The 13,253-nt window shown below is 38.0% G+C and overlaps 1 protein-coding gene across 1 annotated transcript in view; it reads left to right on the top strand.

Moving 5' to 3' along the window:
* The window catches only part of LOC139731974 (uncharacterized), a 46,727-nt gene extending 39,373 nt beyond the window's left edge, over positions 1-7,354 (top strand). The window contains exons 27-33 of the mRNA XM_071642848.1: positions 694-1,263; positions 1,782-2,325; positions 2,876-3,060; positions 3,975-4,190; positions 4,726-4,860; positions 6,015-6,086; positions 6,599-7,354. Of these exons, the coding sequence (XP_071498949.1) occupies positions 694-1,263; positions 1,782-2,325; positions 2,876-3,060; positions 3,975-4,190; positions 4,726-4,860; positions 6,015-6,086; positions 6,599-6,736 (1,860 nt within the window). The 3' untranslated portion in view covers positions 6,737-7,354. The remainder of the gene's footprint in view (positions 1-693; positions 1,264-1,781; positions 2,326-2,875; positions 3,061-3,974; positions 4,191-4,725; positions 4,861-6,014; positions 6,087-6,598) is intronic.
* Positions 7,355-13,253: the final 5,899 nt, after the last annotated feature.

Consider the following 13,253-nt stretch of genomic DNA (forward strand, 5'->3'; position numbering starts at 1 on the left):
TGAAATAGCAAAGTATTTGAGACTTACCTTTTTAGAAAAGTGCAAGTATATTTAGAAGTTGCGATGATTTGATTGTGAGGAAATCATTCGAAAAGGCTTCGTATTGTAGACCTGAAAATAGTCTTCCCGATCACATGATTGTAATGTTGCTGTGTTGAATTCCTCATTTGTGTGGCATAGAAAGACCAATCATGATTCTTCCCATTATTTTTTAGAAAGTACAAATTGTAATGTTTTTTAATGTCTTAAGCATGTAAGATAATGCACCATCATACAGTACATTCTTCCTTTAGAAAAAGTAAAATATGAGGTTTGTACTTTGTCTTGACTTCATGAGTAGACATACAATCTTTTGACTGTGGGTATGTGCAACTGCACTTTGTGTGTTGATAAATATTGACTAGGGATGAAGACAAAAATATCTTTTAAGTGATAGTTAATGGGCAAAATTTATGAGTAGCATTAAACACAAGCAACATTACACTAAGGCAACCAAGATATTTTTTCCAAGATGCTTATTCTTGCCATGGTCTTGCGTTGATGGTTTCACCAGATGAAAGTTGGTGCAGTGTATGTGTAGTTTTAGAGTCAGACAAAATAGCTCTTATTTTTGGCATTGATCATGCAAGTGAAACTTGGTTTATGTAGAATGTGCATATTTTGTTTGTTTTTCTTTGTTTCTGCAAATAAAAGGCCAAGGTTTCTTACTTGACGAACAAGTGTCAGGAGCGTGATAAACTCATCAGAAAATTAAAACAGGAGATCGGGAGAATCCGATCAGACAGATCATCTGACCTTCTCGACGAGATTGGACAGATGTCGACCCTTCTCCCAGAAGAGGCTTACAATGAACCGCTGAAGACATTCCATAAACCGACATCAGGGACGAACAGACACCGGAGATCAAGGAAGCATGCAGCAGAAACTCTTGACCTCTCTGATCTCTTGGACGAAAACGAGAAAGAGTTCTTGAAACGCGAAGCGCACGGAAGTGACAACCGCTTGCTGGATTCCAGTCCCACTGGAGAGGAGATATCCATCGAGGAGCTGCTGCGCAAAACCTCTCACCGACGAGGCATCGGATCGTCCCTTGATGACATCACTGTGGATGGCCTTGATGTCATGGAGATGCACGAGGAGCTGAATGGAGACCACTTCTCGGCACTTAATGGTATTGGTCTGGGAAGCTCAGGGAGGAAAACTCAGTCACCAGTCTCCATTGGTTTTACTGCATCTCACAAAGGGAGGTCAAGACTGGCAAAGGTAATGTCATACTGTGCAAGTAAAATTTTGCAAGTAATTTAGATAAAAAGAAAAGAAAATGTTTTGACAATTTATCACAATCTCTCTTTCTGCAAGGCTTTCTAAGTTGAGGATTAGATTACATGAGATTTTTAGTGGAATCAAGGTTTCTTATGAGCATGAAATCTGAAATCTTGGCTAGAAGTGTGTATGGAACAGGGCCAGCAGAACGGGGGACTCAGGCCCCACCACTTTTTTTGCACCATACAAAGGAATACATAAGGTGTCACTACTTTGGGTCCCCCCACTTTTTTTACCCCGGAAGTGAGTAAATGGCACCAGAAAGAAATAAATAGAAACCTTGAAGTGTGAGTGCGGTAAGGCTTTTCTTTTGTGCTGAAGACCTGTTTTTTTTTTTTGCTTGTCAGCTGAAGAAACCCCGAAGTGTCACCAGAAGAAGGCCTTTTCTTTTCTTTTTTGTAGCTTTTGAAAACGTTCTGCTGGTGGTGTGTAAACCAGTATTTTGTTGTTATTCACAGTCGAGATCTGTAGCTGCGGACCTTGCCAGCCTGCTAGACACCCAGTCTTCACCCCGGTCCGAGGGTCTTGACCTTGTGGATGGGTCAGGGTTACCCCAGGCACCCCTACCTGTACCTCTTCCTGCTGCACCTCCCACACAGCCTTCCTTGCTGATGCCAAACTTGCCTGCCATGCCCCCTCCGTTGCCCACGGGTACTCTCCAACATCCCCCTCCCCGCCATCCAAGCACTGACACCAATGGTCATGGTCTCCCTGTGCAACACCCACCTGAGGGCTACACCCATTCAGCCTACCCACCCCTCAACAATGCTGCTGCATACCACCCCTTTGGGGGGCCCACAGCTGCTCCACCTGGTAATGTTGGCCAACATCCCATTTCCAATGGGCCATCATCTTTGGTAGGAATGGCTCCCTCTACTGTTGGTGTACTGCCATTGAGCCATCAGAATGTGCTCAATCTAGCTGGGAACCAAGCAGTGACTGGACATCTGGGGCCTTCAGCACTCCAGCCAGGACATGCTGCATTGAATGGAATGGGTGGTGGTACAGGTACGGGATCCATATTTTCAGAAATTGTATAACATGATTATGTGTAGTATAAGGTAATTGTTTTGTTATTGTGTATGTTAGCATAACAATTTTTGATATATCAATACTGAAACAATATATGAAAGAAGTATTTGAATCTTATCTTTTTATTCACTTCCTATCTCTCTTCATAATGGTGAACACACACACACGTATAAATAGATAGATAGATAGATTGATTGATAGATAGATAGAGAAGGGGAGAGATATACATACAATATGTATTCCTTGTTTTATGTGTGTATACATAATTTTTAAGTATTGATATGAATCCATTCACATTTAATTTCCTCATTGTGTTCACATAGTTGTTCATTCTTTGTTTAGTATGCTCAATCAATGTAACATGACATGACCTAGTGTGTCGCATAAGAAGGTGACATTCTCTTCAGAGATTAGCTTGGTATTAAAGTTTACTTCACTTTATGTATGTAGGCATTGAAGAAGAGATTTAGAGCACTATAATGACCGACTCAATTACCTATGTATTCTTGCATCTTTGCAGGGATCCCTGACCCTCCCCGGTCCCTTTCTGTGGCCCGAGTGGTCAGCAAGCACAGCGTCCTGCTCACCTGGACCCCTCCCTCCATGGACATCCTGAGTCGCAGCAATGGGTCAGAGGTCGTGGGCTATAGGATCTACGTCAATGACCAGCAGAAGCAGGTTGTGTCCAGTGCTCACATGACCAAGGTAGTCTCCATCACACAGTCTTCTAAGTCTTTCTCTACTGTTTGTGTGCCCAGGCACTTAGCTTAAAGGGAGTGTATAGTTCATGTTGAGACCTAACTGCATGTTTCTAATATTTGTTGCTGAGATAATGAGAAAACTCTCATGAAATATGAAAGAGCATGTAATTCTCACAGGGATTCAACATTTATTTGATGAGAATTGGTTGTGAAATGGCTGAGATATCCAAAAAAGAGCGATTCTTATGAAGTGTGGGACCCACACTTTATTACGATCTCTTTGTTTTACTTTGTTTTTGGATGTTTCAGTCATTCCAAACCCGATTTTCATCAAATAAACTTTGAATTCCTCTTAAAATGGTATGCTCTGTACTATACCATAAGTGTTTTCTTGGTATCTCGCAAAAACTTAAAAGAGAAATTCTCATCTACACCAATACTGTACCATCCCTTCAACCTGCCAAGCTTTTTTATATAATGCAATTTTTGGTACCCTGGGGTACCAAGTTGAATTATTTCTTTTTGTTTAAAGCTGAACTTGCCTAACCTAATTCAACTCCTTCCCTATCATTCTGGCAATGATCATCATTGAAAATTAATTAAAATTGTAATTTAAAATCTGCTGAATGAGCATTGGGATCGTCATTGCTGATTGCTAAAATTTTGCTGCCATAAGCATAGCATGTACGTAGGCCTACAGCTTACAAACACAAGATGGCGCTACACAATGCCATAACCGGGATCACTGACAGTTAGTTTGTAGACATCTGTCCAAATCGCGAAGAAAAGCTCTCCAGCATGCATGGTGATTGGTGAACAAATAGCAGTTGAAGGGTTAAAAATGAGTTTCAAGCTATCTTACTTTAATCATTGCAGAAAGGTCATATTATTTGGTCAATATTTTCCACTATTTTACAGGCCCTAGTCGATGGCATCTATGTAAAGTCTGTTCACAAGTTTGGCATGTGCTCAGTGACCATCAATGGAGTGACGTCATCAATGACGGAGCTCATTTTTAACCAGACCTCCAGCATTCCGTCTTCCACTCCCTCGGAGTCGGGCAAGAGTGAGTCTGCGCCTGATGCCAGCTCAGATGTTTCCTCCACTGGTGCTCGCAATCAGAAGGAAAGACTGGTAAGGATTCTTAAAATTGGCTGGAGCAAATTGTATTATCATTTTCATCACTGTGGGATGATTTTTAGCCTTTTTCTTCCCCTCTCCCCCCCCCCCCCTTTCTGGTTTATCTAATCTCTCCTCCCATCAGCTCCAAACCCTTTACCTGGTTTTCACTCTATTCTTTCTTACAACTCTCTCTTTGCCTCCTATTTCCCTGTCTCCATTAGTGCAACCTCAACTTCCAGCTCACCGCTGCCCTTCGACAGTCACTATTTTCTGTCCTTCCACTCTTCCTAAGTTGCTCCCTCCTCCACTCTCCTCTTTCAAAGGATCTTGTTTTGACAAACAATTACATCTGACTAGCAAATGTCTTTTATTCATTCTTGCTTGATTTATTTCCACACTAGAAGAAAAACCCTCAAAATTTCACAGTCATTTTTACGTAAAGAGCCTATATTTGTCTTGCTTTGGAAAAAGCCCTGCATGAATGTCTGTCCAGATTAAAGTTTTCAAGTTTCTCCACATATCTCTCTCTCTCTCTCTTTTGATAAAGTTCATGGCAGTGTACAGCTATGACCCAGAGCATCATTCGCCCAATGACAATCCTGACTATGAGCTTGCCTTTACCGAAGGAGATTTGATCACGGTGTACGGACCGCGACGAGCGGACGGATTTTACCACGGAAAGGTAGGTATGGGGATCACATCATGATCTGTTGCTGTACATGGGAGTGTGTGGCTTGGGTGGATATAATTATCTGCTTGTTTGTGTGGTAAATGGAAATATGCAGTCTGTTATTGTTGCGTCAATGCGTTTAGGCACGTTGTGTCCATGCCGATGGCGCATTGTGCGTGTGGTTGGCATGGGCACAACGCAACTTTTATTTTTCATGTGAATATAATGACGCAGATTTGATTGATTCTGGCTTCTTCACTTTCACTTGAGAGAGAATGGACATACAAATGTATTCTCTACGAGCTCTGCTATGTTGAATAGTTAATAGGCCTGTATCTGTTATTCATTCTGTATTCGACATGTAGCTGAGGATAATGCGGAGTTTATACATATATCGGCAGACTGGGACTGTTCGATTTGTTCAATAAAATCTATGCAACGTCAATTGGAGACTGTCAGCGTCATCATTAACCCGGCTTACAACATTTGTGAGTCATCAAATGTATTACTGAATCACCAAGGACTGTTGGGTATTGTTAGGATTTTGTACCGTAGTTTGCTCTCCTGTGTACCATCTCTGTTTTTGCAGAATAGTTCAACCCTGTATGTGCCAGGGACTTTTGGCAGCGTGTACAATGCTATGAGGTTTTCTGGGCCAATCAGCACTCAAAGCACACAAGGGGTTTATGAATATTCATACAAAGGATATCATAAGCTTTATCAAAATATCACAAAGAGCCCTTTGTATGGCCAGTAGAATGATGTCAACTGATAGTATTTTAAGTTGGTAATTTTTTGGAGAAGTTGTCAAGATTACCTTTATTATGTCAAATACAATTCCAAAAAAATCTGTGTTTCCATAAAAGGAGATATTTTCGTGCGACTAATTTTTCACGCTTGGCCGGGCAAGATGACTTTTGCATGTTTTTCATTCCATGGAATCAAGACATCAACTACTCGAACATCATTATGGCACGTAAAAATATACGCGTGCTTTCATTTTCGTGCTAGCTTCTGAAATGTGCGAAAATTTCCAACACCGTGAAAATTTCCACGTTTGCAGTAGTCTTTAACATTAAAATCCACTCTGACTGTCTGTTATCAATGTGGCAAAGTAGATGCATAGTATCAGTGAAAGGTTTGTTTTCTCATCACAACATTTGCAGATCAAAGGAAGAAAAGGTCTTGTGCCCTCAAATTTCATTGAGGAGATTTCAGAAGCAGACTCAAGAAAACTGGTAAGTGGGATTTCGTGTAGATTGAGATTGAAATGTAGGATACATTGTAAAGGCAAACTGTAAAAGATATTGCTTTGTATTGTATGTATTGGTTATGACAGTGTGATAAGAGCAGTGAGTAAAAAGGAAAAGATGTTCTGATGTATTTACAGTTGTTGCCTAGAGATACCCTCCTATTCAGCATAATGTAACTGAAATTTTTTGCTTGCAACATTGCAATGAGACATTACAATAAGACTAAAGAAGACTTTAAACTCCCTGTGAGCCTAATGATGGCTAAGATATACCTTGATTTATACCATCATTTACAATATTCTTGTGTCCCAGCTTTTTGATAATACATGGGACATTCATGCAGTAAGTGTACAAGTTACCAAAGTTGAATTTGATTTGACGAACCTTCCATAACTCAAACTTGAATTGAAATATAGACATGAAATTTTATTCGCATTCAGGACTGGATTACAGAGAACTACAAATGTATGATGTTGTGTTTTATCTATCTCGAATAGCGCACCGCCAAAGATCCTGCTCCCAAAAGAAGCCGGGATCATCACCGTGACAACAAGAGGAAAAAGGACCATCGGGGGCGGGGTGAGAGAGAAGGCAGGAGGAGGGAGGGGCAATCCCACCGGGGCCCAAGGGTGTGAGAGAAGGGGCCAAACCCGTCTGTTCTACAGATGCCACACATCTGGCAAGGACTTCTCATGGTTGTGATGTGTCTCCTCACAGTCTTTGCTCAAATTGGAACAAAGTTTTTATCCGTTTTGCTCTAATGTGTGAGGTTTATCATGATACTCGGTATGTAGTGTTAAACTCTTTTATGGCTGATTTGGTGTTGAGTGACCTTGTATTCATACCCTTACTACAACTCCAGATATCATGCTAGAAATACAGTAACCTTTGACCGGGCCTTACTGTGCCTTGTATGTCAGTTGGCACAAATGTCATTGAAACTAATTGTCAGTGAATGGAGATTACATAATCTTCTATTGTGTCACCATGGCATTTCTATTGGACTGAAGCACATTGATTCATGTGAGTGAGTTTGTTAATGTACAGCTGAAGACATACCCTATACTAACCCATTTAGGATGAGTCCTGAGTACACTTGGGCAGGGGTCTATTGGAAATGCGTGTTGTAGCAAAATTTGCCTGTCCTCAACGGGTTAAGAAATAATATGATTATGTTATCGTGATCAATGTCAGTTCATTGCATATTCTCTTCATTGCTCGTGATTTATGTCCCTTTGCTAAGACATCAAATCACTGAGGCTTTAGTCTTAAATCCATCTGTGGAAGTGATGAAAAATATTTAATTTCATACTTGCTCAAATGTCTATGAAATGAAAATACTTATCAACTTGATTGATTGGTCGATGTTTATTACAAGGCTGCTGTTGATTGATATTACAGAGAGTGTATTCTGTGTACACATTTTGTATTTTCGATATGTTTGTTGAATTAACATGGGATTATGCCCTTGGTGGTTCATGTTTATATGTAAATGATTGAAATGTAAGATCAGGTGAGACAGAAGGTTGAATTGCCTTACAATACAGTTGTATGTGATTCCATGGTGAAGTCTGCAGGTCAGTATTGACCCATTGAGGACCGAGTATACTCGGGACTCGTCCTCAACGAGTTAAAAGCTTCATAGTCAATTCAGCAAGAATGCTGCATCCAGTCTTAGTTGTAGAGTAGGGGAAGGAGGGTTTAAGGGAGATTAGTTAAATCAAGGTGTCTCGTAACTCCTTGATTAGATTGAATGTTCTGAATGTGCTGCAAATTACTGGCAACAAAGTTCATGAGTGGTTTTCTCTGCAAACCTGTCATACAGCAGTAAATAGTTACTGTAAACATTTGCCTGAACTTGTAGTGTATTAACAGTGATGTACAAAAAGAATCAATAAAATTTGTCCATTTGTATAAAACAGGGTCCGCCATATATGCTATTTAACTGCATGAAGTGATATTGAGGTCCGTCCAAGTTTGTTGAAGAAAACAACATGCACTTCCTAAAATTCCGCAGTCTTCTTATCAAAATGTGTTTTTTTTTACCGTAATATTGTGTATATTTTTGGTATAAAATGTACTCCATGCAAAGTTATTGGTCTGTACACATTTTTTGATGCATAAAACCTACTTTTTATTCAGTACAACTGTATCATACATAAGTAAAAGTTGTATATTGTATTTATTAAAAGAGATCATGAGCTCATTTGAAAATGTTTTTAATAGAGGCATTGTGAAAATCAGATTGACTGATCACCCGACATTCTAAACAATTGTGCAAGTAAATGAAAAAGATGTAAATGTGTATTTATATTTCAAAATATTACATAATTCGTATTGCTGTACTCGGACAATGCAGTTACATTATAGAATTGCAAAATATGTACACAGTTTGTGTTGACACTTTGTATATGTGTGAATCTATATGTGGTGTTCAAGTGAATCTAAATAATATGTACCATGTAAGACTGAAACCTTGAGTTTTAATCCATCCAAACATGTAATTACCCAAATGTGTACTGTTTGTATCATTTACCCAATCATGCTGATCTTGCTCATACATGTAGTTCCCAATCTAGTGCTGGGAGACATTAATTGATAATCATATCATAACACCTTGAGTAACCATAGATATATTTATGTTTAACTTGATAATGTCCTTAGTAATCCACCCACAACACATTCTTGAAATGCCAACGCGTAACTACCACTGACATATTGAATTTTACATATAACGTAATCTTGCAGCAAAATCACATATCTGTCCAAATGATCACCTTGTGTGATTTGTATGTTGCCAAAGTTATTTCTCAGAAGTATGTCAATACTCTTTTGGAGAAAGTATTCAATAATGATGTTAAGATCAGTCTGTCTGTATATGACAGACACCACCTGTGATAAAACACCTTGACCAAAATTCTGAGTATTGAAGTCAAAAGTGTGAATGTGTCGCACTTGGTGCAAGTTGAAACTTATAAAAAGGTGCAATTTTTGACTTACGCTTTTCGTTTGTCACGAAGGGCAGACTTTTGTATAAATGTTGATAGATGGTGGAGAATCATCCTCATTTTATGAATTTGGAGTTGATGCTGTAATTAAGATGAGATATCTTCCATAATGCATAGACGATGCATGCAAATCTGCATTGATATGCAAAAGTAGACTTAAAAATTGATGTGTGTACATGTACATTCCAAGAGGCTAAAATTGATTTCAGTTTGATTGAGTAATCATCTTGTTGCTGGCATGAATGGTAAAATTTGTATCTGACGATCTCTAAGTCTTCTGATTTCAATCCTGGTGATTGATGTCGAACATGAAAGAAAATGAATACCCTACAAATATGCTGATGGATGAATATAGTTAAGTGTTGTTATTTGAGTGTTAATGATTAACTTGTATGAACTTATGTTTACCCAATTGAATGTGTAATCCAGGGGCATCGTGTGTTAATTCTATGAGAATATACAACACCTAGGCAGCAGTAGCTTATTGTAAAACCAGAAATGTGAATTTTGTGAGAGCCAGGATTTGCGAAATTTAAATGCACTCGAAAGTTCTTGTCTACACTACATTGTATATGCATTGAATGCCAGCAGCAATTCGCAAAAATTTCATGCCGTGAAAAAGGCCATCGGCTCCACTTCGGGAAAATTTTGCGCCATGAATATTTCTAGTTTTACAGTATAGTTAAAGCTTGAGGCCAGGAACTCTGGAAATGGGCAGTGAAGATATTTATATTGCTTGGCAAGCAGTGCAGCATGCATATTGTACCAGGTATATGGTATATGCATATTGCACAAGGGCTCCATAACAGCAATGGCCAGGGGCACTAGATATTGATTTTAGGCCACAAAATTTCCAAGAAGGCTCTCTTTTGGTGGCTAGATCGGGCACTTAAGATTCAAATTGGATTGTTATGTTTCCATTTAGTTCAGGCCACCCAAATTTCAGATTTAAAGATTTTAATGGCCCCAAGTGATGAGACCTGCATATAACATTATTTATATCTTGTTTGCAATGTTTTGTGTGACTATCTGGTTATAGTTGACAATGTTTACTGTTTGAAGTTTTCTTTTTTTCTTTAGCCTGTCAGTAATCCATAGCAACATGAGACTGTATAATGATCATGTGTATCAACTGTGTTTTGATTAGTTCACTATCAAACCACAATTCTTGCTAATCATAAAAATCTGGAAATAACCACGCTCAGATTTTTGAAAGCAGAACCTTGAGCTTCAGCATATCACATGTCATGCTACATCTAAAATGTTCAAAACAGTATTTTGGTATAAACAAGTACAGAACCTGGTTCTGATGCTTGATTACTGCATATGTGACCCTGCACCTCAAAACAAACAAAAAGTCGCCAGACATTAATTTTTAGTGAAGACCATATTCTGAAAGAGCAGACTTTAAGCTTTAAAATGATGTATAACTCAAATCAAATGGACTCTCCTAATCTATTTGAATATTGGAAAGAAAGCACAAACTCAGGAAAAGTGTGAACTGAGAAAAGAGGCTCTGAAGTACAGTGTCTATTCAAGCGCTTAATCTTTACCAAACCGTGCTGGCTGTGTGATGAATGGGACAAAAAACAGGAAGTAAACCACCAGAGTAACAACAATGAAGGGATTATCAGATTAAACTGAAATTAAGCACGCCTCATTAACACATTCTGTCCATAATTAATGCCAACTTTCAAAGCAGTAGCACTATCCTTTCAAAAGTTATTAGAGTTGAAAGTGAAGAGTGTGGACAAGGTTTTTCAGAAATGAAAAAGGGATTCTAAAGACGCACTTAATCACACTATTCTACCAAAAATGTTCGAGATAAACTGGTAAAAAACACACTTTCCTGCCCGTTTTATGATACCAAATTTTAGCATAATGTAAAAGAAGACCCTCGCTTTCAGAAAATATGAAAAAGTCAAGTTCGGCTAGGTTGACCCATTTCACGTATGTTCAGTCCTCACGCAAAATCAGTGTGTGCGACTTTATGTTCGTTTTGAGGTGCACGGTCACATATTGTCATGAATATTCATTAACATTTTGAAGGATTTTTGGGGGGTTTAATATGAAGATGTCATTTTATACATAGTATGTATTTTATTAGAGATGCATCAGCAATGTTAAGTTCTGTTGATGTGAAATTATTCGAAATAACTAAATAAAAAGTAATTTATAACGAAAATAGAATTTACAGTCCTTTTTCTTCAGTACTAAAGGGCTATTTGTGTCACACTTTTATGTCACATTCAAACATACAGACATAGAAAACCTTTTGGAGTCAAATTCACTTTAAACATGGACTTAAATATTTCAGTGTGGACATTTGTGTGTGTGTGTGTGTGTGTGTGTGTGTGTGTGTGCAAATATCATGTTCTACTGAACTAGTTAAGTGTGAAAATAACAACTTACTAATATTTTTGGAGTATATTTCAATATGAACACACTTACATGTACTCTTATCCCCAAATTTATAATGAAATGAAATCCACAAACACAGTCCCAGTGCAAAATAGTGATGCTGTGAAAGTTTCCACTTCTACAGTAATTTTATGGATTTTTTTCATCGCAATTGTATTGTTGCCCCTTTAACAAAAAACAGACAAACAAACAAACAAAACAGTGTGTATATGGCCAACAGCATGATAGCCTGTTTAGATTCAATATTGAGTTTTGTAGTCATTTAATGTGGTCACTACAAGAAAGCTATCAAATGCATCACAGAGTTAAAATGACTTTCTCAGTCATACCTGTAAGTACTTCAGTGAAACCTTGTTATAACAAGGCCTGATAGTGTGATCGAAATACCTGGGCCCCGTTTAATCAAAAGATATAGTCCATTACAAATTTCCTTACCACACAGGCTGCCATAGACTTACAATAGAAATCAACTTTATAATCAATTATAACTCTTCATAAAACAGAGCCCATATAACAAGGTAATTGTGCAGGTCTCGTTCCTTTTATATTCTTCATTTTTATCCCTGATATAACAAGATCCCCCATATAGCAAGGGGATTTGATTGGTTCCAAGCAGCTTGTTATAATGAGGTTACCCTGCATTATTTGAAACCCTGTTACAACAAACATGCTTACAACCAGGTACCACTTTAAACCAAGATAATTTAGCGGTCCTGATTTTCCACTGCTGTATTTAGCTGGTCTCTCTTTTAGCATTTTTTTTTTGTGAAATACAACAAGGTACCTGTTATAATGAGGTAAAATTAATGGACCAGGTGGCCTTGTTATAAAGGGATTTCCTTGTGCTATATGTATCAACAGGCAGAAAACAGACACACAAATCGAGATGCATGATTGCAGTGCATTAATTTCTATTTATTGAACATTTGGCCAAATTATGCTCATCAAATTCTCAGTTATTGTGGAGTAGAGGCGTTGATTGATATTGCGATTAATACAGCTGTTATACATACACCTTTAATGCACCACTATAAACTCAATGATGTACTGATTTTACTTGTGTATCTGCTTAACATTACGTGTTTCTGTCACAGAAGACGACAACACAGTCTAATGTGAATAATCGATTTAACAATAATCGACGCACTGAAGATACTTTATAATATCTTCTCATTACACACACTTTCCATTGACTCCAGTTTAGGCATACACAGGCCAAGACATCAAAATATAAGAACCAACAACCTGCTGCTGAAGAGTGGGTTTTCTTTTTCCACCTGGTTTTAAACCCTTGCCTTAAAACAATGTAAAAGATTCCATGTCAATGGAAATTGCATGTAAACCCCACTTTAAGTGCTTGAATACATATAATTATCAATCATTTGCACACACCTTCCTCAGTTGAAACTTGGTATCATTTAAAAATCTCTCCTCTACTCTCAATTTACAATATCTCTGTGGAAAAGAGAGAGAGGAAAAAAATCCAAATACACTGTATTGCAACTACTCCATTTTAAGATACATAATGTTGTGTATGACACCTAATCATACATTCTATCATTAAATTTAAAGTTAATGCTGAAATTGAATGACTAAAAGGCTTTTATTCCACAAATATTGTAGAAATTACAAAGGTAGTATCATTGATGTCTGTCATATCCCTTAGGCTTTACATTATATCAAACTACAAAAACATCAACTCAAAAGTGAGAACAAAAGCACA

The sequence above is a fragment of the Diadema antillarum genome, unplaced genomic scaffold (genome assembly GCF_040938485.1).
Source record: "Diadema antillarum isolate AM-2024a unplaced genomic scaffold, OU_Dant_1.0 seq00000392_RagTag, whole genome shotgun sequence".
NCBI classification, from domain to species: Eukaryota; Metazoa; Echinodermata; class Echinoidea; order Diadematoida; family Diadematidae; genus Diadema; species Diadema antillarum.